Genomic DNA, 25,045 nt, shown 5'->3' on the forward strand with positions numbered 1-25,045 from the left:
CTCAGGGACGTTACCTCCCCCGATTTGCTCTATGCACTAAGAGGGTGACCCTCTCTGGCTTTCGACTCCAGCCCAGACACTCACGGGTTACCCGGCCAGGCCTGGAGAACCCAGGTCTAAACAGATGGGACTCGTGTGGGGGACAAGGGGGCCCCTGGGCGCAGGGAGGGAAACCTGCCCAGGAACGCGCTCGGCCGGGTCCAAAGGCCCTCGGCGCGCGGGCCCGCGCCCTCTCCCTAGACCTTACCGCCTTCGGCTGCAGAAGAACTGGCGGTCAAGCGAGGGTGTCGGGCCGAGCAGGGAGCGCGTCTTCGGGCGCCGCCGCTTCTGTGGCGCCCGCGCTTGGCGGCGGCCGGGTCCCGGTGGACTCACACCCGGGGAGACGCGGCCTGCCCGCTCAAGGCCCAGGAGTTTGAGGCCCCGGAACGCCGACCGTGCGCGCGCCCTCGAGCCTGCCCAAAGAGGAAGGGTCAGGGCGCGCCCCGCGGGCCGTGCAGTGGCAGTAGCGCCGCAGCCGAGATCGCTGCCGATTTCGTCCGCCCTCTCCCTGCCCAGCTACAGCCCCTCTTCCCCCGCGCGAGCTTTGGCGGCGGAGCAGCACGATGCGCGCCGATTGGCCCTCGGGATGTGCGACGCCAGGCGCCGCTCCCCACGGATTGGCCGGGCCGGCAGTGCGTGCAAGGAGTAAACAAACCCCGCCCCCAGGCTTCTCTTGGAGAGTAGGGGGCCACCAGATGGAGGGGCGGGCCTCGTGCACTCAGCCACCGCCCCTTGATTCCCCCTGTGGCCTCCCTGGGAGCCCTCCCGCAGGACCCGACCACCCCGCTTCCCCGCCGCCTCCAGGGACAGCTGCGGGCCTGAGGCCTAGAATTTTAGGCACACTTCCTTCATCCCTCCTGTCTCATACCCCCTACTCCCACCCTGCGACTTGGGTGGGAATCTCTTTTCCAACAGACCCCGAAGCCGGAAAACCCTAGCTCTCTTGGAAAGAGGGGGACTGGGCAGTTCCATCTCGGTCCCCAGGCCTTTGCCGGGTCGCCCTGGGGAAGCATCAATAAGGGACAGAGGGGCGAGTGATCGTGAGTGAGGCTATGCGTGGAGCCAACTGTGGGACACCTTGAAATTATTCAGACAATGGGTTACAGACCACTGGGAATGTGGAGGTTCTTCAGTATCCAGGCAAGTTAATATCCAAACCAGGACAGGTCATCATGTCCCGCGGAAACTGCACACACCCCAAATGCCCGTACACTTGGTTCCATATGAAAACATTTTGTTCATTCATTCGTGCCGATGTGAAAAACCCTGTGCAAGCAGCGCGTTAAAACGATTAGATCTTTCTCATTTTACTCCAACCAAATTTTATGTTTGTTTTCGAGACGGGGTCTCGCTGTCACCCAGGCTGGAGTGCGGTGGCAGGATCACGGCTCAGTGGAGCCCTGACCTCCCAGTCTCACAGCCTCCCGAGTAGCTGGGACTACAGCCCTGCGCCACCACACCTGGCTAATTAGAGACGGGGTTTCCCATGTTTCCCAGGCTGGTCTGGAACTCCTGGACTCAAGAGATCCTCCGGCCTGGGCCTCCGAAAGTGGTGGGATTACAGGCGTGAGCCACCGCGCCTGGCCCCAGACATTATTCTTGACATGGGGAGACATCAGTGGACAAAATAGAGACAAAAACTCCTACCTTCAGGGAGTTACATTCTAGCAGGATAGGAAAGATAATATGCAAAAGAATAAGCAAAACAAAAACTACATTACATGCTGATATTTGTGCTATGGAAAAAAAAATAAGCAGAGGTGTTGGAGGAATGGCTTCAGTCCTAAATAGAGTGATCAGGGAAGGTAGCACGGAGAAGGTGGTATTTAAGCGAATGTCTAAAGGAGGTGAGGTAAGTAAGAGAGCACTTTCAGATCTTTCTCTGGGGCAGGGCATAATTGCATGTAACTAGTCGTGAGAGTTCAAGAATGTCAAACGCAGTACTCTATTGACCGATTCTAAAATGCAAAAACCCCAATGGAGTGATTACTTCACATTCTCCAGTAACAAATCAATAAAAATTTATTTAGTTTCCACAAGAAATTTTGTTAAGGTTATATTCAACAAATACTTTTCACTCTAGGTACTACATATACAAAAATCAGAAAGACAGACAAAACATCCATCCTCAAGGAACTCAGTAGCAGAGGAAATGGATTGTAAACCACCTCAATTCAATGTGTAAGTAACCATGATGAAAGTACACACACAAAGTGCTTGGGCTAATGTAGGTAAAGGGGTCGCTGTCACAGAGGAGCTGTAACTATCTTAGGATCTCTTTATCTATAAAAGAAACTCAGTACTAAATTTGGAGTGAAGCTATCAGGGATTCCCTAACCTCTTTATAAGTTAGAGTCTGAAGATACTAGGTTGAACCATATGAAATTGCTGATAGTGGGCAATTTTCATATGGTTCAACTTACTCTCTTGCAGAGGTAGTATGAGGATTTTGCCATGTAATGCATGTAGTAAGTGTTCAATAAATGATGGCAATTATTATATTCATTGTATAATACAGCTTTTGAAAAAAAAAAGATTTAAAAGTCAATGTTTTGTAACACCTTCCAACACCATTACATAAAATGGGCAGTGAAAGTTTCAAATTTTCCATATACTAGTTTGATTTAGTTGTGAATTTCCATGACCTAATCAGGATATGTTGTAAAAGACAGTAAATGTTAGTTTCACAGCAGGCCAAGAAATTCAGAATAAGGAGGAACAGCTTGGTTTTTAAGCCAAAAACTGAGAATTCTCCAGAACAGAATAAATTGTCAAGTTGCTACAGGGAAGAAAATTCATGTAAATCAATTTTTCATTCCCACTCATAGTTCCAATTTAGCAATTTGCACAACAGTCAGCTTTCTGTCTTCTTTCTTATTTCCCCATTAAGGGATCTTATTTCCTCTGAAAAGGAAAATAAAGTTTCCACCATCTCCAATGCCAGAGAGTAGACATCTGAAATGTGACAGAACATTTATTGATTCTGCAAACACTTATTAAGCACTTATTGTATGCCAAGAACTATGCAAGGCATTGGCAATACAAACACAAATGTCCAAAGAGCTCCATTCACTGGCATTCCTTATGCTTGGAATAATCCCCAGTTCACCCACAAGTCACCTGCACATGCCTTCTTATCTAAACTTAAACAACACTTTCTCCAGAAAAGCTTCCCATGAGTCCCCATCTCCAACTCTTTTCCCATATTTTCTTTGACTTTCTAACATTCATTAAACTTGTAATTACTCACTAGCTACCTGCCTCCCATTAGACTATAAGCTTCTAGAATCAAAGACATATCATTCTAATCACTGTCATCTCCTCAGTGCTTAACAGAAGTTCAATGTTTTTATTGAATAGATGAGAGTCCATAGCCCAGCAAATCTGGAAAGAGGAGAGAGGTATAATAAAGTCCTCTGCTTAGAAATATGTGGGCCGCTGAAGAGCCAACACAAAGAGATTGTGAAAAAGACGGGTCCATTCCAGTTAAACCCGAGGCATTTCCATGTGCTGCCCGCTCTCCTGGCACTGGATACTGCTTTTGCAGGTGGAATTACCAGACTCCTGGACCACTGCCTCTCAAACTTTGAGATGCACAGTAATCACTTAGGGAATCTTACAATTCAGGCTGTAAGGTGTGGCTTCAATCCTGTATCTCCAACAGGCTTCCAAGCGATGCTGGTGCTGCCTCACCAGCCAAAAATCACACTTTGAGTAAGAAGGTCTTTAGTGACACCTTTTATCACATGAAAAGATCTGCAGTTGTCAGAACAGTTTCAGATTTTTTTTAAAGCATCTTCTTTTCACACCAAATCCATCTAGTGACTGACAAAAGAAATAACACTTATAAGTGTAAAATCTGGGTCTTGCTTCTAGAGACAATCCTGTTATGTACAGTTTAATCACCTTAATAGGACAGAGTAGAATCGAAGCCTCGGAATTTCCTCAGGGAAGGATTCAACTTCTCCCCAGGTTTCTGGAATGACTGCATTAGAGCAGTAGAAATATTTCAAAGTCACCCTTAATAAAAGTAATCCCTTAATATCAAACAAAATACTTTTTAGGATAAAATATTTTATTCACCGTAAAAAATATAAAGTAAATGTGAGGTATAAGGAATCATGATAAACCCTCATGTACCTGCTTGAGCAACATATTATTAACACCATTGAAGCCTCATGTGCCCCCTACCAGTGTATCCCCACAACTTTCCCTTTCCAAAATAACATCTTAAATTCTGTGTATAATTTCCATGTTCTTCTTTATAATCTTAACACACGTGTATGTATATCCAAATAATATATTGCTTAGCTTTTCATGTTTTTGAACTTCATAAATTTGGAATAAAATTTATTATTCATCTGCAATTTTTTTTTTTTGCTCTTTTGTTTAAGAGGGTCATCTATCTTGATGGGTGGTCATTCATTTTCACTAATACAAAAATAACATTTACATACTCCATTCTATTTTATTACTTTTTGTTGTTGTTGTTGTTGTTGAGACAGAGTCTCGCTTTGTCGCCCAGACTGGAGTGCGGTGGCCGAATCTCAGCTCACTGCAAGCTCCGCCTCCCGGGTTCACACCATTCTCCTGCCTCAGCCTCCCGAGTAGCTGGGACTACAGACGCCCGCCACCTCGCCCAGCTAGGTTTTTGTATTTTTTAGTAGAGACGGGGGAGTAGCTGGGACTACAGACGCCCGCCACCTTGCCCAGCTAGGTTTTTGTATTTTTTAGTAGAGACGGGGTTTCACCGTGTTAGCCAGGATGGTCTCGATCTCCTGACCTTGTGATCTGCCCGTCTCGGCCTTCCAAAGTGCTGGGATTACAGGCTTGAGCCACCGTGCCCGGCCTATTTTTTTAAATTTTATTTTGTGACAGACTCTTGCTCTGTTGCCCAGGCAGGAGTGCAGTGGTGCAATCTCAGCTCACTGCAACCTCTGCCTCCCAGGTTCAAGTGATTCTCCTGCCTCAGCCTCCCAAGTAGCTGGGATTACAGGTGCACGCCACCAGTCCCGGCTAATTTTTGTATTTTTAGTAGAGATGGGGTTTCACTATGTTGGCCAGGCTGGTCTCGAACTCCTGACCTCAAGTGATCTGCCTGCCTTGGCCTCCCATACTGCTGGGATTACAGACGTGAGCCACCGTGCCCAGTAAATAATCCATTCTCTTATTGAAAGGCATTTGGGATTTTTACCTTTTTTCCTATTCGGATGCTATGAATATTCTTGTCTCCTTTGTACATGTGAAATTTTCCATAGGGTCTTAGATTATGAACAGGGGTGACAGTCAAAATATTTAAAAACTGGTAATGCACAGATCTTAGCTGGTTCTCCTTCCTCACAAACACCCTGACACAATTTCTTATGTGCAGTTGGTTTATTTTGGGAGATGATTCCAGTGAACTGGAGTGGGAGATAGCAAGCATGAAACATGAAGGAGGAAAAGCCAACCCCATGTATTGTGGGTTACTGAGATGTGTTACTGCGATGATCACTGCTGGAGGCTACTGAGGCTTGATCCTGGACAGGACTCTCCAAGAAGTTTTGAAGAGCACACTTCAAAACTGTCCACTTGAAGGACAGAAGAGGGGCATATTTACACACTGGCTTCCATCTTCACTGTGAAAAAGTTGCTCTGTTGGGTGTCAACTCTCTAGGACTTCAAGGTTTGGACATGGGTGAAAATAACAGAGAAGTTCAGACAAGTATTCCAAGCTGACAGGCAAGGAAATCCCAGTCCAGAACAGGAGATATGATAAGGCAAAATGAGGCAAGGTGTTGTCAGCATACACTGGGGCAGCTGATTGCTCCAACAAGTGAAATAAAAAGGTGAGCCAAGATGATAGGAAGTGGGGCAAGAGGTGACCAAAACTGATATAAATAATTGAATGATAAATTAATGGAGAATAAGAGACAGCTCTTCCATACAGTAGAATTCAATTAATAAATAAAAAGGCATAATGGAAATAGAAAATCACCATTACTAGGCACTCAACACCGGAATGATTGTTGCAGGAGAGAACTATCCATGGACAGTAAACTAGTGAGTGAAAAGTGTGATGGCAAACAGTATATTTACGTGGTCTTAAAGTATCTTCTCAGAAAATTCTTATTAACTACTAAAGAAAAATAGTAACCTTGCAGTGGAAAAATCTGGGAGACACTATCTTAATCTATCTTAATCAAGTGATCAAGGTTAACATCATCAGTAATAAGACACAGGGATATAGCTTCATGATAGGATGCACTGAGAAGTCGACAATATCACTTCTGCAGTATTTTAACAAAAGTGCAAAACCTCAGTCTACACACAAGAGAAAATCAGGCCAAGCCAAAGTGAGGAACATTCTATAAAATAACTGCCAGTACACTTCAAAAATGTCAAGGCCATGAAAAAAATAGACTGAGGAACTGTCTCAGATGGAAGAGACTAAGGAAACATGAAAATTAAATACAATGTGGGATCCTGGACTGAATTCTGAACCAGAAAAAGGACATCACTCAGAAAACAGGCAAAATTCAAATAAGATCTGTAGATTAGTTAAGACTGCTGTATCAATGTGAATTTCCTGGTTTAATTGTATTATGGTTATACATGATGTTAATTAGGAGAAGCTAATGAAAAGGGAACTCTGTGTACTATTTTTACAACTTTTCTGTAACTCTAAAATTGTTTCAAAACAAAAAGTTAACAATTAAATACCAGGGGATCTTATTAAAATACAGATTCTCATTCAGTAGGTCTGCGATAAGGCCTGAAATTCTGCTTTTCTAAAAAGCATCTAGGTGATGCTGAGACTGCTGGTCCCAATGACATATTTGAGTAGCAAGACCTTTTTCCCCCGGTTGTACTGAGGTATAACTGACATAGAATAAACTGTACATAAAGTGAATAATGTGATGAATTTTGATGTATGCATACACCCATGAAACCATTGCCACAATCAAAATAATGAATTTATTATTGGGAGATGATTCTAAATAGGTTTCTCATTTCTGTTTGTATTGCAAGCAGAGACACTGTGGCTTTTGTTGTAAGACAGAGATGGTGTCTCCCTCCACAGCAGAGGGCAGTTTTGTCCAACAATCAAACATCGTGAAAATAGTTTTCCTCTGGGACAAGCATCAGACAGGTTTACTTCCAATCTATTACAAAAGACTCAGGTGTCCCGAGCCTGAGGTTCTTCAGCTTTACCATAAACCACTGCATTCACAGTATCAACCTGAATGCTCCTCACAGGACTTACGAGGCAAGGAGAACCAACGTAAATATGAAGATAATTAATGCTTGCTGTGCCGTGAGTAATAAAATCTTTAATCTCTCAGGCAGGAGTCTCATATCTTTTGTCATCAGCACAGGTTAAGCATCCCAAATCCAAAACTCTGAAATCCTAAATGCTCCCAAATCTGACATTTTAAATTAAAAACTTTTTATTACTAGAGACAGCATGTTGCTTGCCCAGACTGGAGTATGGTGACATGGTCATATCTTACAGTGACCTCCTGGGTTCAAGTGATCCTTGGGCCTCAGTCTTCCAAGTAGCTGGAACTACAGGCATGACCATCATGCCTGGCTGATTTTCCTATTTATTTATTTATTTATTTTTAGTAACAAGATCTCCCTGTGTTGCCCAAGCTGGTGAAATCTGAGGCTTTTTGAGCACTGACATGATGTGCAAAGGAAATGCTCGGATTTGGGTATCGGATTTCAAGTTTTCAGATTTTGGATGCTCAACTGGTAAGTATCCATAATAAAAATATTCCAAAAAAAAAAAAAAATCTTAAACTCGAAATACTTCCAATCCCCAGCTTTTCCGATAAGGGATACTCAACCAGTATCTATAAAACTGTGGGAGACTAACTTGTTAGCCTCCAAAGTTGAGAAAAATTTCAGACTCTTCTCAGTTTTCGACGGTGTCTGGTGATGAAGATTGGGATGCTAATAGAAATAACGGTTTTCTGGAAGAGAGAAGACAAGGGCTCCCATGGGCTGGGTGAAAGGATATGAGAACTCCCTGGGATCTGGTAGCAAATGTTCTTGCTCAAATGGTGGGCAAGGGGGAAGGAAAATTTGGCAAATCTAATGTATTTGCCTTATAATCTTTCTCCCCTCCCCCCCCTTTTTTTTTGAGACAGTTTCCCTCTCATGTCCCAGGATGGAGTGCAATGGCACGACCTTGGCTCACTGCAACCTCCGCCTCCCAGGTTCAAGTGGTTCTCCTGCCTCAGCCTCTGGAGTAGCTGGGATTACAGGCACGTGCCACCATACCTGAATAATTTTTCTATTTTCAGTAGTGATGGAGTTTCACCATGTTGGCCAGGCTGGTCTCAAACTCCTGACCTCAAGTGATCCTCCCACCTCAACCTCCCAAAGTGCTAGGATTACAGGCGTGAGTCACTGCTTCCAGTCTAATCTCCACCTCTTAATGGGTTCTGTTTCTTTCTAAAGAGCACAAAATACACTAATACTCAATATCATCATCATTTCTTTTTTTCTACAATTTCTTTTAAATAAAACCCATTCTTCAAAATTATTGATACAAAATAACCAGAGAAACTTCAGCAACATCAGCTCCATATATCTCCATCATGTCCCCTGTTCCATGTCCTCTTCAATAGACTAATTGCTTTGAACAACAACAACGACAACAAAAATGCATGACAAAACCAAAACCTCTTCCTTTCTTCAAACAACTCAATGTTCATCATTCTTCTGCTATGAATGTTCATACATCTTCTACTATGAAATAATACCGTGGGCTCATGAGAGACTCCACTATGGTCAAGGAATGGAATCCAGATTATCTGACTGAATCTTCCACCCATATAGATGTCACTAAATATGTCTGTGAACTCGAAGCAAATAACAGAGAAACACAAAATAAAAATGGCTTTAATATACCAACATGTACAGATTATTCAGTTTCATTGTAATTTCCCAATAATTTTAAATTATAATTTTCAGAAAGGATTTTTAACATCTGCTAGGCTAATTCCATGAAATTATCTTTTCTCCAGTTATTTATAATCTTTCTAAATAGTTTAAAATACAGCATATTTTCACAACAAATTTTATTTTCCCCACCACAAAGGATTATCCCACTTCTCTAGTAATTTCCTTTGTGCAAGAATGTAGAATATAGACTAATCAGCCTAACTAGGATCTAAAAAGGCAAGGTTACATAAAACGCTTCTTGTCTAACCATATTAAGGCCCAAGTTTACCTAGAGTCACAACTGTAGTTAACAAGTGCTATTTCTCTGGTTGTTTTTTGTTTTGTTTTTGTTTTTGCAAAGTTTCGCCATGTTGCCCAGGCTACCCTCGAACTCCTGGGCTCAAGCGATTCTCTGGCCTCAGCCTCCTGAGTAGCTGGGAATAGAGCAGCATGCCACCATGTCTGGCTCCTCTGTGACTTTCTTAATGTGCAGAAACCAAAACAGGTAATAGTATTTAATAAGAATGTCTAGGTAATTTTTTTTTAAATCCAAAAGTTAAAGTAGACAAAAAGGGAAGGGAAAAATTCATATGCAGATGAAAAATATTTCTATTACTGTGGATCCTTGATTTTTTGTATAGATCTTAACAATGATTTATGAGGTTCTCAATGACAATTTAATAAAACTGCAAAATTCATTAAGAACATCAGAGAAGGCCAGGTGCAGTGGCTCACGCCTGCAATCCCAGTACTTTGAGAGGCCAAGGCAGGCGGATCACGAGGTCAGATCGAGACCATCCTGGCTAACACGGTGAAACCCTGTCTCTACTAAAAATACAAAAATTAGCTGGGCGTGGTGGTGGGAGCCTGTAGTCCCAGCTACTCAGGAGGCTGAGGCAGGAGAATGGCGTGAACCTGGGAGGCGGAGCTTGCAGTGAGCTGAGATCGCGCCACTGCATACTCCAGCCTGGGCGACACAGCGAGACTCCATCTCAGAAAAAAAAAAAAAAAAGAATATCAGAGAAATAAGATTATGAATTTACTGAGGCATACAAATTGGAATCTACATTTACCATCTTGCACAAATAGGAAAGTTTCTAATAACTTATTAACAAAATCATTCTGAAACCTTTACACAAATCAGCCTATTTTAAATAAAAAGGTTAGAAACATTATAACTATGTACAAAGTATATATCTGTATACTTAACATTCTAAGTAAAGATATCTTTGAAAATTTACTGTTACACAGTATTAGTACCATACTCTATAATGAGCAAAGAAAGAATATGAGAACTCTTGGGCTCAGTACATTGTAAATATGTTCAAAATGCTATATACATTTTGCCTGGAAAGATTTTTAAAAATCCCACATAATCACATAAACCACTGGACTGATTTTTAAAAACTTTAAAAAAGATATTTAAAGATATGGCTCATAAATGACGAGTTGATGGGTGCTGACGAGTTGATGGGTGCAGCACACCAACATGGCACATGTATACATATGTAACAAACCTGCACGTTGTGCACGTGTACCCTAGAACTTAAAGTATAATAATAATAATAAAAGATATGGCTCATTAAGCAAACATTTAGTGATCATATCTCACAGCAGCCTCAAACTGCTGGGCTCAAGTGATCCTCCTGCCTCAGTTGGCAAATGGGCAAAAGATATGAACAGAAATTTCACTGAAAAGGATAAACAGAATGGGCTGAAATAAGAAATAGTGACACCACCAAATGCTGGCGAGCATGCAGAGAAACTGGATCACTCATACATTGCTGGTGGGAATGTAAGTGGTACAGCTAGTCTGGAAAACAGTTTGGCCGTTTCTTATAAAGATAAGATTCATTTAAATGGGAGTCTCTGTATCATTTGTTTCCTAAACATCACAGGTATCTATTTAAATACAGACATTTTATAATAGACCAAATGTATAGTAAAGTGGGGAAAGACAGTAGAAAAAGAATAACAAAGAATTTCAGAAATTTCTGATTTTGCAAGCACCTGTCTCTGTCCTTCCCACTTCAAGATCATTCCTGCATTCCTCTAGGAACAAGGGTCCCATGGGAATATGATGACAATGCAGCCAATGACTTAGGTGCCAATAGATGCTGGTGCCAAAATATTTATGGCTATGAGGTTTCAAAACTTAAAAAAAGAAAAATGATTCCTTTTTATTGGACAGGGGATTTAAAAAGAAAAACAACCAACATGATTTTGAATCATCTATTTAACTTTTTTAGATTACTCTTTTTGACTGGTTCAAACCAGAAGACCTGGGTTTGGGTTTACAATAAGACAATTCTGGGACCAAGTAGGTTGTAAAAGTCCAAGGTGTGTTTGGGTTTTTTTTTTCCTCTCCCTCTCTCTTTTTTTTTTTTTTTTTTTGAGACAGAGCCTCACTCTGTCACCCAGGCTGGAATGCAGTGGCCCAATCTCGGCTCACTGCAACCTCCCAGGTTCAAGCAATTCTCCTGTCTCAGCCTCCCAAGTCGCTGTGACTACAGGCACATGCCACCATGCCTGGCTAATTTTTGTATTTTTCGTAGAGATGGGGTTTCACCATATTGATCAGGCTGGTCTTGAACTCCTGACCTCAGGTGATCCACCCGCCTTGGTCTCCCAAAGTGCTGAGATTACAGGCGTGAGCAACTGCACCTGGCCTTTTTCTCTTTTTTAAAATTGAGATGGGGGTCTCACTATGTTGCCCAGGCTGGTCTCGAACTCCTGGGCTCAAGTGATCCTCCCACTTTGGCCTCATACATTGCTGGGATTACAGGTGTGAGCCGCCATGCTTATCCTGGGGCTTTTAATTCTTACTGAAAACTATAGTCTAAATTTCCCAAAGGGATTCAGAATCCTTTGGGGGTAGATTCAAGCCTTCTAGGCCATCTCTGGGATGACTCTAGAATAACTTAAAGTCAAAGAACTCCAGGGGGTACATCTACATGTCTCCTCAAATAATTACAAAATTCTTGCCAGATTCCTGGGCTGGACTATTTTAGATTAAAGACTGGTCCCTTACAGGAGGGGCTATTTACGAAGTTCCTTCCCTATAGCACCAGAGTGTTTGGCACTCTCAAAATTCAATCTGTTAGTCATCTGCAGTCAAATATATAAAACCTGTGAAGAGAGAGGCTTCAATTAAAGCTTAAAAAGTTAATATATCTATGTGTATTTATGGATGTGTATCTCTACACAAATAGTTTTTCAAATATATAGACATATTAAGAATTTTATTTTATTAAGACAGGGCATTGCCCTGTTGCCCAGGCTGGAGTGCAGTGGCACAATCATAGCTCACAGCAGTCGAACTCCTGGGTTCAAGCGATGCTCCTGCTTCAGTTTCCTGAATAGCTGGGACTACAGGGGCATACCACCACACCTGGCTAATTAAAAAAATTATTTTGTAGAGACAAGGTCTCGCTTTGCTGCCCAAGCTGTAGTTGAACCCCTGGCTTCAAGTGATCCTCTGGCCTCAGCCTCCCAAAGTGCTGGGATTATAGGCATGAGCCACTGTGCTTGGCCAAAAATTTTAAATAAACAATATGAGGATTCTAGCTTTCACTACAGAGTAGTTCCTCCTCCTCCTCCTCCTCCACCTCTTCATCCTCCTCTTCTTCTTCTTTTTTTGAGATGGAGTTTAACTCTTGTTGCCCAGGCTAGAGTGCAATGGCGCAATCTCGGCTCACTGCAACCTCTGCCTCAGGGGTTCAAGCGGTTCTCCTGCCTCAGCCTCCTGACTAGCTGGGATTACAGGCATGTGCCACCACACCCAGCTAATTTTCTTGTAGTTTTAGTAGAGATGGGGTTTCTCCATGTTGGTCAGGCTGGTCTCAAACTCCCAACCTCAGGTGATCCGCCCTCCTTGGCCTCCCTAAGTGCTGGGAAGAGTATAGTTTTTCTTAATCCAACAGAAAAATATTTTACTCACAGCAAATATAAATTGCCCCCATCAACAAATGTATGTAATATCAAGGATAACATGTGTACAAACAAAGTTGCACTAACAAAGTAAAAATGTATCCCACATACATGAAAGCAGTGCTAAGTTCTAGGGAAGCAGACAGTTTCTGCTTTCAGGGAGCTTCCAGTCTGGTAGAGATTTACACAGAAGGCAGATTAAAGAGACTGATGATCTCCTTTGTTCAGAGATAAAAAGGAAGCAAAAAAGCAGGTCAAATCAAAGATGATCTGCAGAATACATTAACCCTACACTGAAATCATGGACCTACTCCAGTAATTAAGGCTGCAGAGGTGGGGCTGGGTGGATGAAAACATCAGAAGACAATTACAGCATGAGTTACTGATTGATTGATTGATTGAGACAGGGTCTCACTTTGTCACCCAGGCTAGAGTACAGTGACATGATCTTGGCTCACTGCAGCCTCCACCTCCTGGAGCTCAAGTGATCTTCCCACCTCAGCCCCCTAATTAGCTGAGACTATATGCGTGTGCCACCACACCCAGCTAATTTGTGTATTTTTTGTAGAGATAGGGATTCGCCAGGTTGCCCAGGCTGGTCTCAAACTCCTGAGCTCAAGTGATCCGCCTGTCTTGGCCTCCCAAAGTGCTAGGATTACACGTGTGAGTCACTGTGCCCAGCTGAGATTTCTTTTTTCTTCATTAATCAGCAAAATAGAAACCCTATTTATTTATTTGAAGATACTTTTTTTTTTTCTTTGCTAACAACCATTTCCTAAGGTAAAATGAGGCAGAAAGAAAAGGAGTATGATACTATATTCACTGAGTCTTCAATTTTCTTCTAACAGCCTGTATCAGTGGCTTTCAACTGGGGGCAATTTTGCCTCTCAGAATGGCAATGTTTGAAGACATTTTTGGCCATAACTAGGGGGATGCTACTTGTAGCTAGAGGGCAGAGGTCAGGGATACTGCTAAACATCCTATAAAGTACAGCATAGCATCCCAAAATAAAGATTTATCCAGTCCAAAATGTCAATGCTGAGATTAGGAAACCAGGCCATGGTTGGATAAAAAAGATGAAAAAATCAGTACGTCTACAGTATAAAAGCAATTAGTAGCACTTTAAGATAGATTGAACAGGAACATTCTCTTCCTTGATGAGACAGTTGCAGACCTTCTAAAAATATCTGATAGATCCATAATGGGAAAATAAAACTTGCTGAGAAATAGCACAAATTTTTCTAAACTTCAAATACTAGCATACAAATGAAAAATAAACTTGGAAGATAGAAAGGACAAACCAGGTGTGGTGGCTTACACCTGTAATCCTAGCACTTTGGGAGGCCGAGGTGGGCGGATCACAAGTCAGGAGTTTGAGACCAGCCTGGTCAACATGGTAAAACCCTGTGTCTACTAAAAATACAAAAATCAGCTGGGTGTGGTGACGTGTACCTGTAATCCCAGCTACTTGGGAGGCTGAGGCAGGAGGATTGCTTGAGCCTGGGAGGTGGAGGTTGCAGTGAGCCGAGATCATGCCACTGCACTGCAGCCTGGGCAACAGAACAAGACTGTCTCAAAAAAAAAAAAAAAGAAAGGACAATTTTGTTGCTCAATTGATCTTATCAACTGTTTCTGCAACCACAAAAACAAATGTGGTCACATTTCTGATTTTGGTGAACTCTGAAAATATTTACTAAACTCTTATCACTAAAAATGGCCACAAATATTAAAAATAAAATACTAGTTTTCAGATTCACAGAAGAAAAAAATAGCCACTAACACTTGAGGAGATGCTCAATTCCAATGAGAGACATTCAAAGTTACTTTCCAACATTATCTGAAAAGTATTGATCCTTTTTTTTTTTTTTTTTTGAGACACAGTGTTGCTCTGTTGCCCAGGCTACAGTGCAGTGGCATGATCTTGGCTCACTGCAACCTCCACCTTCCAGATTTAAGCAATTCTCCTGCCTCAGCCTCCTGAGTAGCTGGGATTACATGCTGGCGTCACCACGCCCAGCTAATTTTTGTACTGTTAGTGGAGACAGGGTTTCACCGTGTTTGACCAGGTTAGACTCCTGACCTCAAATGATCTGCCCACCTCAGCCTCCCAAAGTGTTGTGATTACAGGCGTGAGCCAATGCACCCAGCCCAAAGTATTTATCCTTTATCTTGTGGTTATATGCTGGGAAAGAAGAATGTGGAAAAGTGAACTAACAAATTTTCAGGTATTAATATTACAATTTAGTATATTCTGACAAAAAGAATTATTTTCTATAAAATTACACCCATTGGCTGGGTGCAGTGGCTCACAGCTGCAGTGGCTCACGGCTGCAATCCCAGCACTTTGGGAGGCCAAGGTGGGAGGATCACTTAAGGCCAGGAATTAAAGACTATCCTGGCAACATAGCAAGACCTTGTCTCTACAAAAAAAGAAAAAGAAAAAAAATTACACCCACTGAGAAACAGAACGTGTAACAGTAAAACAACAGAGCAGCTTCCATGTGATTTTTGATAGGAAAGCTTTAATTGGGGACTAAGCTTTGTAAAAAGGATGTAAACAGGGGAAAGAATGAAAAGAATAAGATTTATCTACATAATGAAGTTTGACTTTTCACAGTAAATAAAATACCTCTATTTATTAATAACAAAAATATTTCCAAATGTTAATTAGTAGATTTAATTATACTATATATTTGCTACAATGCCTTCATCAGAAAATTTATTAAGAAGATACTTGAAGTTCATTCAAATGGCACTTGCAGAAATGCAACTTAACTTCTAGTTCTAGGCCGGGCGCAGTGGCTCACGCCTGTAATCCCAGCACTTTGGGAGGCCGAGGCGGGTGGATCACCTGAGGTTGGGAGTTCGAGACCAGCCTGACCAACATGGAGAAACCCTGTCTCTACTAAAAATACAAAATTAGCTGGGCCTGGTGGCACACGCCTATAATCCCAGCTACTAGGGAGGCTGAGGCAGGAGAATTGCTTGAACCTGGGAGGCGGAGGTTGCGGTGAGCCAAGATCGTGCCATTGCACTCCAGCCTGGGCAACAAGAGTGAAACTCCGCCTCAAAAAAAAAAAAAAAACTTCTAGTTCTATCATATCTGTCTCCAAAATGGACATATATGACAGCAAAAACAAAATTCTCTATAAGTCTCTTCATTAGTTACAATACTATGTAACTAAAATAGCTAGTTCTATAATAAAAGGATTTTATGTGATAAATCCTGACTAAGAGAGAAATAAAGTCATTATTGCTGCAAATCCAAATGGAACCTACCCCAAATATAGGGAGGGGCAAATAAAGTGAAAACATGTTGGAAGGTGGGGTCAACTGCCTTAGGACAATTCTACATCCAACTTGACACTACTCACAACTTACTCCTCTTCACTGTTTCTTGCAAGAAAGTCTGAGAATGCGAGACTGTCCTTGCTGCTCCCTGTGGATCTCTGGCCGAGTGGCTGAAGGGCAATCCTGAGCATAGACACACTCTCCTCCCCTCTATCCGCTATCCGCTGCACATACTCAGAGGCATGAGTGGACCGAACAAACATCAAAAAGATGCAGGAACAAATAAAATACCCCAATAAAGGCAATTCTTAAGTGGTCAATAAATTAGGGCACTTTCTTCAAATTAAGCTCTGTCAATTAGGCACTTAATAAAAACAAAAGACATTAATACAAGCATCTAAACAACGAAGAAAGATAAAGAACAAGAGAAAGGCAAGATTTATGTTAACTACCAGCATGTTATACTTCAGTCAGAAGTTTTTGAAAGAAATATTATTTGAGAAGGAAAATAAGTAGCATTTTTCTGTTTCTTAAAAATCAATATTCTTTTTAGTTCATTAACTAAAATTAGTTTTTCAGTGTTTTCAACATAGAAAGAATGCTCAGATTTTGGTTGAACAAGGAAAAATTAAGGCAGTGTCTTTAAGACCAGTAAAGGAAAGAATTAACTAACTCATAAGCTTATCTGAGAGGGACATATTAAGCTCATATTTGGATATAATATTAGAAAATTATGGCTTTAAACATAAAATATTAATGTTTCAAAATTCCACATTTTCTCAGTTATTCTTTCTTTTTAGCTATATGTACTTCAAATAGCCCACTTAAATTTAAAGAATTAAATAAATACATTTCACGTAATTTTGGAACAATATGTGCATGGTGATTGACCCAGAACTATTAGCTTGGAAGGTAAATCATTATGTTCCTATGTACCATTGACCCAGTATAAAAAGGAAGAGGACCCACAACTGTCAAAATATGGTTGGAAATGACTAATGTCCCTTGGAATTTATTACAAAATAGAAGATATAAAGTTTTGAGGTATTGCTGCCTTACCATGATTTAGGGGAAAAAGTAAGAGTTTTTTTAAAGCAATGCTTCTTAAGTTATGAAGCTTATTTAACATTTTCTCCTCTTAGTCATTGTCATATTGGTTATCCCTGAGCTTCATCTCATCTGCACGTCACATAAACCAGCCATCTATAGTTTTGATCATTTCATTTAGTGTTATGTCTTGTTATACCAATTCATAGAGCGTTTCACTGCTTTGGCCCAGTTTTCCAGACTCATTTCATATTCTTGACATTTCTTCTGTGGCTTGAAAACCACTTCACTTTGTCTCAGTTTCTTTAGTTCCTCCTTGTCAGTCCAAAACCCTATAGATGAAAAAATTATTCTCAAATTTTAAGGCAAATCATGAGTCCAATAAAGTTTATCCAAAATCCTATGTGAGTTGCTGGTAGAAAGGTAAACAAAAACTATTTTTAAAACAATCCAAAATACTTTGTTACTTTTGAATTTTGTTAGATTGATCATTCCTGAAAATAATTATACCAGGATTTTCAAGTCTTTTGGTTTCTAACTTTCAGCTCAGTTTCTGTGTGGTGGGATACCACATCACTTCTAAAGTAGCTACCCTATGCCATCATTTAATTTCATAACTTGCTATTATTAAAACAATCCCAAGTGAAAAAAACAGTATATTTACTGGCCAGGCACAGTGGTTCACGCCTGCAATCCCAATGCTTTGGAAGACTGAGGAGGGAAGACCACTTGCTTAGGAGTTCGAGAGTGCAGTGAGCTATGATCGCATCACTGCACTCCAGCCTGGGTAACAGAGAAAGACCCTGTCTCCAAAAAAAGAAAAACAGAAGAAGAAAAAGAAAAAAAAAAAAAAGAAATAGGGTATTTTCTTTTTATGCAATTAAAATAAATGAAGATGCATTAAGATTTTTGTCTTACAGTTTAAGGTAAATGTCAACTTTCTGGAATATGCATAAAATTCAAAGTTGGGGATTAATGTAATAGTTTCTCTTTCAAACTATAGTCTTTTATATAATTTATTTAAATTCCAATTTAAGATAATTTTGTAGTTCTAGCATAGACTGCTCTTTGCAGGAAGAATCGTATGATATATAATAAAAAGCAAGAGAACTTTTTTTTTGGAGACAGCCTCGTTCTGTTGCCCAGGCTGGAGTACAGTGGTGCGATCTCAGCTCCCTGCAACCTCCACCTCCCGGATTGAAGCAATTCTCCTGCCTGGGCCTCTAGAGTAGCTCGGCCCATAGGCATGCGCCACCATGCCCAGCTAATTTTTTGTACTTTTAGTAGAGACGGGGTTTCGCCATGTTGGCCGGGCTGGTCTCAAACTCCTGGCTTCAAGTGATCCACCCTCCTCAGCCTCCCAAAGTGCTGGGATTACAGGCGTGAGCCACAGCGCCCAGTGAGAACATTTATAACTAAGATCATAAGTCGTCTGAAATGATACAGGTATATTATTAGTAAGCTTGGCACATTTCACCTACTGAGCGGTCTATCGCACCTCTTTTGAAGTACTAACTGTCTACAAATCTTCATGAAGTACTTTTTCTCTTACCAATAAAACTGACACATAAATTCTCCTTTGTAAAATTTTGTCAGGTCACATTCTTTTTCTTTACAGTCAACATTTTAGACTATCTATGTTTAAAGGTATTAATGTAGGCTGGGTGCGGTGGTTCATGCCTATAATCCCAGCACTTTGGGAAGCCGAGGCGGGCAGATCTTCTGAGCTCAGGAGTTCGAGACCACCTTGGGTAACATGGTGAAACCCTGTCTCAACTAAAATATAAAAAATTAGCCGGGCATGGTGGCACGTGCCTATAATCTCAGCTACTTAGGAGGCTGAGGCACGAGAATCACTTGAGCCCAGGAGGCGGAGGTTGCAGTGACCCGATATCACACCACTGCACTCCAGCTTGGGCTAAAGAGTGAGACTCCATCTCAAACAAAAAAAAAACAACAAAAACTTAAATTAAAAATAAATAAATAAAGGTATTAATGTAGGCAAGTTTTTAAAAGAAAAAAATAGTTTTCATCAGTATACTATAGTTAGATAAATCTAGTCAGGAAAATAAATGTGTTTCTTAAAATCCTCATTTCCAGAATTTATTGTTTACATTTTAAGGCATATATATTTTAAGTCATTTTATTAAATATGTATTGAGCAAATCCAATTTCCAGGTAAATTCATAAAATAAAGAGGATATACATAGTCTCACATTTCTGAGACAGAAGCAAATGTTTGAAATTAAATATAATGATGTAGATAAAACTCAAGTCACTGTGTTATGTATAAAAATAACCTGCATGTGGGGCCGGGTGCAGAGGCTCATGCCTGTGATCCCAGCACTCCGGGATGTCGAGGCGGGTGGATCACCAGAGGTCAGGAGTTTGAAGCTAGCCTGGCCAACATGGCGAAACCCCATCTCTACTAAAAACACAAAAATTAGTCAGGCATGGTGGCGGGTGCCTGCAATCCCAGCTACTTGGGAGGCTAAGGCAGGAGAAACACTTGAACCTGGGAGGAGGAGGTTTCAGTGAGCTGAGATTGCGCCATTGCACTCCAGCCTAGGCAACAGAGGGAAACTCCATCTCAAAAATAAAACAAAACAAAATACAACAAAACAACCCTGGGTGTATTTGTTACTTAAAGCATTTTAAATGTTCAAGAGAATCCGACTTATTTAGTCTTATCAGGTGAAAAGTGTAGAAGAATTTGATTAACATAAGTATAAAAATGCTTATGAGAACTTGATTTACTATAATTATAGCTTAATTTATTCAATTTGTTTGTTGTTTAAGTATTTGTGATTTACCTTGTTACAGTTCTAAGTTTGCTCAATCAGGCATGTGAAAGTAATAAGAGAAAAATCAAACATACTAAATTTATAGGAGTTGGAATACAAAGGAGTTCAAATTTTCAAATGAGATTGATTATTTAAGGGACAGTTTATTTTCTTCAACTTTAATTAATCAAACATTAATCAATGAAGAAATGAAAGTAACCGTTTCAATTTTATTCAAAATTACCAGATTTTTAGTAGAATCAAGTTTAAGCCAAATTTACCAAGATTTTAGGCTTTTTGTAACTTTAATATACTATTAGCCTAAAACTTTTAAATGTAAAATATCTTATTTTGTACCAAACACTCCCCAGAAAGAAACACATTAAAACACTCTGAGTGTCCTAAGGCATCGTCCTGCTTCCTAGGGGGCCCTTTAAATCGACATGCCTACTTCTATTCTTATTCCTCCTCACTGATCTTTTCACTAATTGTCAAAGTGATCTGTTCAAATGCAGATCTTTCTACGTTCCCCCCTGCTTAAAATTCTTTAGTGGCTCTCCAGTGCCTTCAGGGTCAGGTCCGAACTCTTCTTTATAAGGAGTCACCACAACTGAACCTCTACGTACCTCTCCCACTCCCTTCTTGCTCTCACCGTAACAGTACTTCCCATCACTGACCAATGCCTTTGCACAAGTTGCAATAGGGATATTGTGCCACCCATTTCTCACCCTCTCCTCACCTGACTCTCTGCTAGCCCCTTCAAAATTGAACTATATGTGCTCTCCTCTGGAAAGCCTAGATCACTTGCTTATTAATACTGTCACTGTTCACTGGCTTTATCAAATAAACTTAATAATCACTTGACTTACCTGTCTCCTCCCACCAGGGATCAGAGACTATGGCTTTTAATCTCTTTATTGCCAGCAGTGATCGTCACGTAGCAGATGCTCCACAAATGTTGTTCAATAAATAAAAGAATGGAGTGGTTTCTAATGCCACAGGCAAACCTACTGACAAGGTTTATTCCTTGACCAAACTCCAATCAGGCTCCTCCAAGCTCTTTTCCAACTAGGCCTCAACTTTTGGACTTCCATAGTCATCTCTGCATTATCTAATTTGAGCCAGAATTCTGCTAAATTGGTGTAGCCACAATCTCCCATCCTCAATTTCTGATCAACCTCGATATCTTATCCTCCAGATGATATCTGATCACCCTGGCCTGCCTTCTTGAAAATATTATTAGGTTGGTTAGCAAGAATGTCCCCTTACCTCAATGTTTCCTCTTAGTAATTTTCCATCCACTGACTCTCACTCTGCTCTTTGGCTATAATTTCTCACTTTTCCTTATTGTATTCAAAGTTGAGCCTAATCTCTCTCCCACCATAAGATCCCACTGAAGTAGTCCCTATACCTATCTTGATAGTCCTCCAGAATAAAGCCCAGCTTACTGTTCTTTTTTTTTTTCTTTTGAGACAGAGTCTCGCTCTGTCACCCAGGATGGAGTGCAGTGGCACCACCTCGGCTCACTGCAACCTCCTCCTTCCCAGGTTCAAGCAATTCTCCTGTCTCAGCCTCCCGAGTAGTTGGGATTACAGGCATGTGCCACCATGCCTAGCTAATTTTTGTACTATTAGTTGAGACAGGGTTTTGCCATGTTAGCCAAGCTTATCTCGAACTCTTGACCCTCAGGTGATCCACCTGCCTCAGTCTCCCAAAGTGCTGGGATTCCAGGTGTGAGCCACTGCACCTGGCTCACCTTATTGTTCTTTAATAAGTGTCACTGAATACTTTTTTTCTTTAACACTATCTATCCAGAAAGTTTACCCAGAGACTCTCTCTTGCTAGAGACTGACACAGCTGAGAATTAACTGTCCTTGTCTCATATTTCTGACTGAAGGAGTGAGGTAAGGATAGAAGAGGTGCAAACAGACTCACCAATAGAGGAGGTCACAGGGTATTCTGTGAGCAATATGCATATGTATATGGAGTTTAATGGACACCAAGGCTTTCCAGACTCTCTAGAATTTTTTGATGTGAGAGGAGAAATGCTATCTGTAAGAAACAGTTTGCAAGAAAGCTCTCATTCTTATAAATTTTACACATACCAACAGCAAGGCCAGCTAGAGAAGCTGCACCCAGGCATGACATGTCAACGTCCACAGGTCTGTCTATATTCTCATTAATCAGGTCTGAAGTCATCTGCATGACAAAACCATTCTTACAAACTCCTCCATCTGCCCTGTGGGGAACAAAATATGTAAGATGAATTACTACAACAAAAGCATCATTCTTTTTCAGTGGGCCACATTTTTTTTCTGAAATCCTTGATTTTATTTTATAAATTTAACTTTTTATTTCTAAAATTAAATCACTTAGCATTAACCTAACGGCAGAGAACCTTACTGGGTAATCTTTAAACATTTTCCTTATTTCTGCCATCAATTTTCTCACCTGCCCTTGTTTGTCTTAGGACTGGTTCAAAACAGGCCAGGTATAATAAACTAAGGTAACATAAAAATTCACTTAGATATTACAGAAAAGGAAGTCAAGAAGTTTGATGCTTACATGTCCAAAGGATAGTTACACACCCAAAAAAAAGATTTTAAAGATTGATATACTACACATATGTGGCATATATGGGTGCCAAGATGCACCCAAATTTGATATTGTATTCTCCATAAATACATAATTAGCTCTCCTCTCCTCTCTGAATTCCTATGACCAAGAATTTTGTTGTAGCTGGGCACGTTGGCTCACATCTGTAATCCCAGCACTGTGGGAGTCTGAGGAGGGCAGATCACCTGAGATCAGGAGTTGAGTACCAGCCTGGCCAACATGGTGAAACCCCATCATTACTAAAAATACAAAAAAATTAGCTGGACATGGTGGCGCATGTCTGTAGTCCTAGCTACTCGGGATGGTGAGGCACGAGAATCACTTGAACCCAGGCAGGAGAGGTTGCGGTGAGCTGAGATCATGCCACTGCACTCCAGCCTGAGTGACACAGTAAGACTCCGTCTCAACAAAAATATAAATAAAAGAATTTTGTTGTGAAGGAGCTAGGCAGAAGTTATTTTTGAAATCCTCAATAATCATAAAGATGAATTATTCAGGATCTCAAAAAGAAATGAGTGGTAGCTCATAGCAGCTACCACTTTCTTCTAATTTCTAATTAAGTCTATTAGAAATAAACTTTACATACCGGATTTTTGTTACAGGAATATGAATCTCTTTCTTCATCATCTCATATAACTGTTTGTTTCTAGTTAAAAAACAAGATAACTATTTATAAGAAATTCATTTCATAATAATTCACTACTTTATTCTGATCTTGAAAAATACAAACTATAATTTTATTTGATATTTATAAAATGTACAAAACAAAATATTAAAGAAATAAATTGTGCTAAATGAAAACTGTAGAACAGATACTCAAATAAGCAAGAAGCGCAGGTCCTTGTGGTTTTTTTTGCCTTCATGTAAGAAGGCATAATTTATATTTTACAACTAAATTTTATCTATTACCATTCTACAAAGAAAAATTTAAAACAAGCATCTATTTAATAGATAGCTATTAAGATGGCAAACCATAAGTAAAATCTAATAGAATTAATCAAATATAAAAACAATTACTTTGTAATCACAGAAAATTTCATTTTAAATGTTACAATCCCATATTCATGACAGCATCATTCTTAATTTTAATAATTTACACCTGTCCCATCACAAAAAGATTACAGGGAAATACGCATGAAGAATAATTCTGATGACTCAATTTTGGGGCACAACAGAAGCATTATTACTTGGAATTCTCTTTCATGAATAAGGATACTAAACCTTTGAAAATCCAAATTTTGAATCTTGTATGCTTAAGAAATTGAATTTTTTTAAAAAAATCCTTCAGTTTTCAGGTATCAAGTCTGAGTGGTATTGGTACATTAAATATAAGAAAAAATAAGAAAGATACCATGGAAATTAGCAAGAAGAACATATTACATAATATATAGTATCAAATAAGCCAAAAATACAAATTAAAGAATTTAATTAAAATTAAGAAATTTTCCATTTTGTAGCAAATTAATGAAAGACATGGCAATATTATATGGGGAAGGGGAAGTTCAGGGCAGGTTTTCATACCTGAAAGCTATTGACTCCAATATTGCTCGTACAAGATGGTATTTACTGGTGGAAGGCTTCAAACCCATAAAAGAGGCACATGCCCAGGGGTCATTTAATGGAGCCTACAGTAAGAGATAATAAGAATATATTATTATTATTCTAAATTACATCTACAGACTTGAGGAAATACTATACAATAAAAACACAGCCACATTAGAAGAAAATAATGCTATGGTTAAATAATCCAAAGATTATGGTAAATATAACTTTTTAATAGCATTTAAATGATATTGAGTCACAGTTACTGTACTTAGCTTCTGTTTGCATTTATGTCAAAAAGAGGAACTGAAGCATATAGTTACAAATTATTAAATGCTTAGCTTTATAAATGTGGAAAATGAAGAGCAATCACAGAAATCCCTTCTCCAGCTGTAAAGTTTTTACACTAAAATTGTTTACTATGTAGAATAGCTTTCTACTTTGTACTATGTAGAACAGCTTTCTATAAAAATGCACTTTTTAGTGTCATAACTTACATCAAATATGTTGTCAGACATTAAAACTATACTCTGGCCACGTTCAGTGGCTCACACCTGTAATCCTAGCACTCTGGGAGGCCAAGGAGGCAGGACTGCTTCAGCCCAGGAATTCAACACCATCCTGGGCAACAAAGCAAAATACCACCTCTACAAAAAACTTAAAATATTAGCTTGGTGTGATACATGCCTGTAGTTACAGCTACTTGGGAGGCTGAGGTGAGAGGATTGCTTGTGCCCAGGGGTTTGAGGCTGCAATGAGCCGTGATCACTTTACTGCACTCCAGCCTAGGTGACAGAGTGAGACAGGGTCTAAAAAAAAACACTACTATACTCTTCTCTCTTAGCTTAATAGTCTTACTGCCT

At 40.1% G+C, this 25,045-nt stretch overlaps 2 protein-coding genes across 4 annotated transcripts in view; both read right to left on the reverse strand.

Annotated features, from left to right (window-relative positions):
• The window catches only part of TFDP2 (transcription factor Dp-2 (E2F dimerization partner 2)), a 243,274-nt gene extending 242,647 nt beyond the window's left edge, over positions 1-627 (reverse strand). For all 3 annotated transcript variants that reach the window (XM_012002657.1, XM_012002659.1, XM_012002656.1), the window contains exon 1: positions 248-627. The gene's annotated coding sequence lies outside the window, so the exon portion shown is untranslated. The remainder of the gene's footprint in view (positions 1-247) is intronic.
• A 14,782-nt stretch (positions 628-15,409) lies between these two features.
• Positions 15,410-25,045, reverse strand: part of GK5 (glycerol kinase 5 (putative)) — a 72,470-nt gene continuing 62,834 nt past the window's right edge. The window contains exons 13-17 of the mRNA XM_012002662.1: positions 24,162-24,265; positions 23,227-23,286; positions 22,130-22,263; positions 15,990-17,573; positions 15,410-15,681 (exon numbers count right to left, since the gene is read on the reverse strand). Coding sequence (XP_011858052.1) covers positions 17,425-17,573; positions 22,130-22,263; positions 23,227-23,286; positions 24,162-24,265 — 447 coding nt within the window. The 3' untranslated portion in view covers positions 15,410-15,681; positions 15,990-17,424. The remainder of the gene's footprint in view (positions 15,682-15,989; positions 17,574-22,129; positions 22,264-23,226; positions 23,287-24,161; positions 24,266-25,045) is intronic.

Source organism: Mandrillus leucophaeus, unplaced genomic scaffold (genome assembly GCF_000951045.1).
Source record: "Mandrillus leucophaeus isolate KB7577 unplaced genomic scaffold, Mleu.le_1.0 Scaffold693, whole genome shotgun sequence".
Classification (NCBI taxonomy): domain Eukaryota; kingdom Metazoa; phylum Chordata; class Mammalia; order Primates; family Cercopithecidae; genus Mandrillus; species Mandrillus leucophaeus.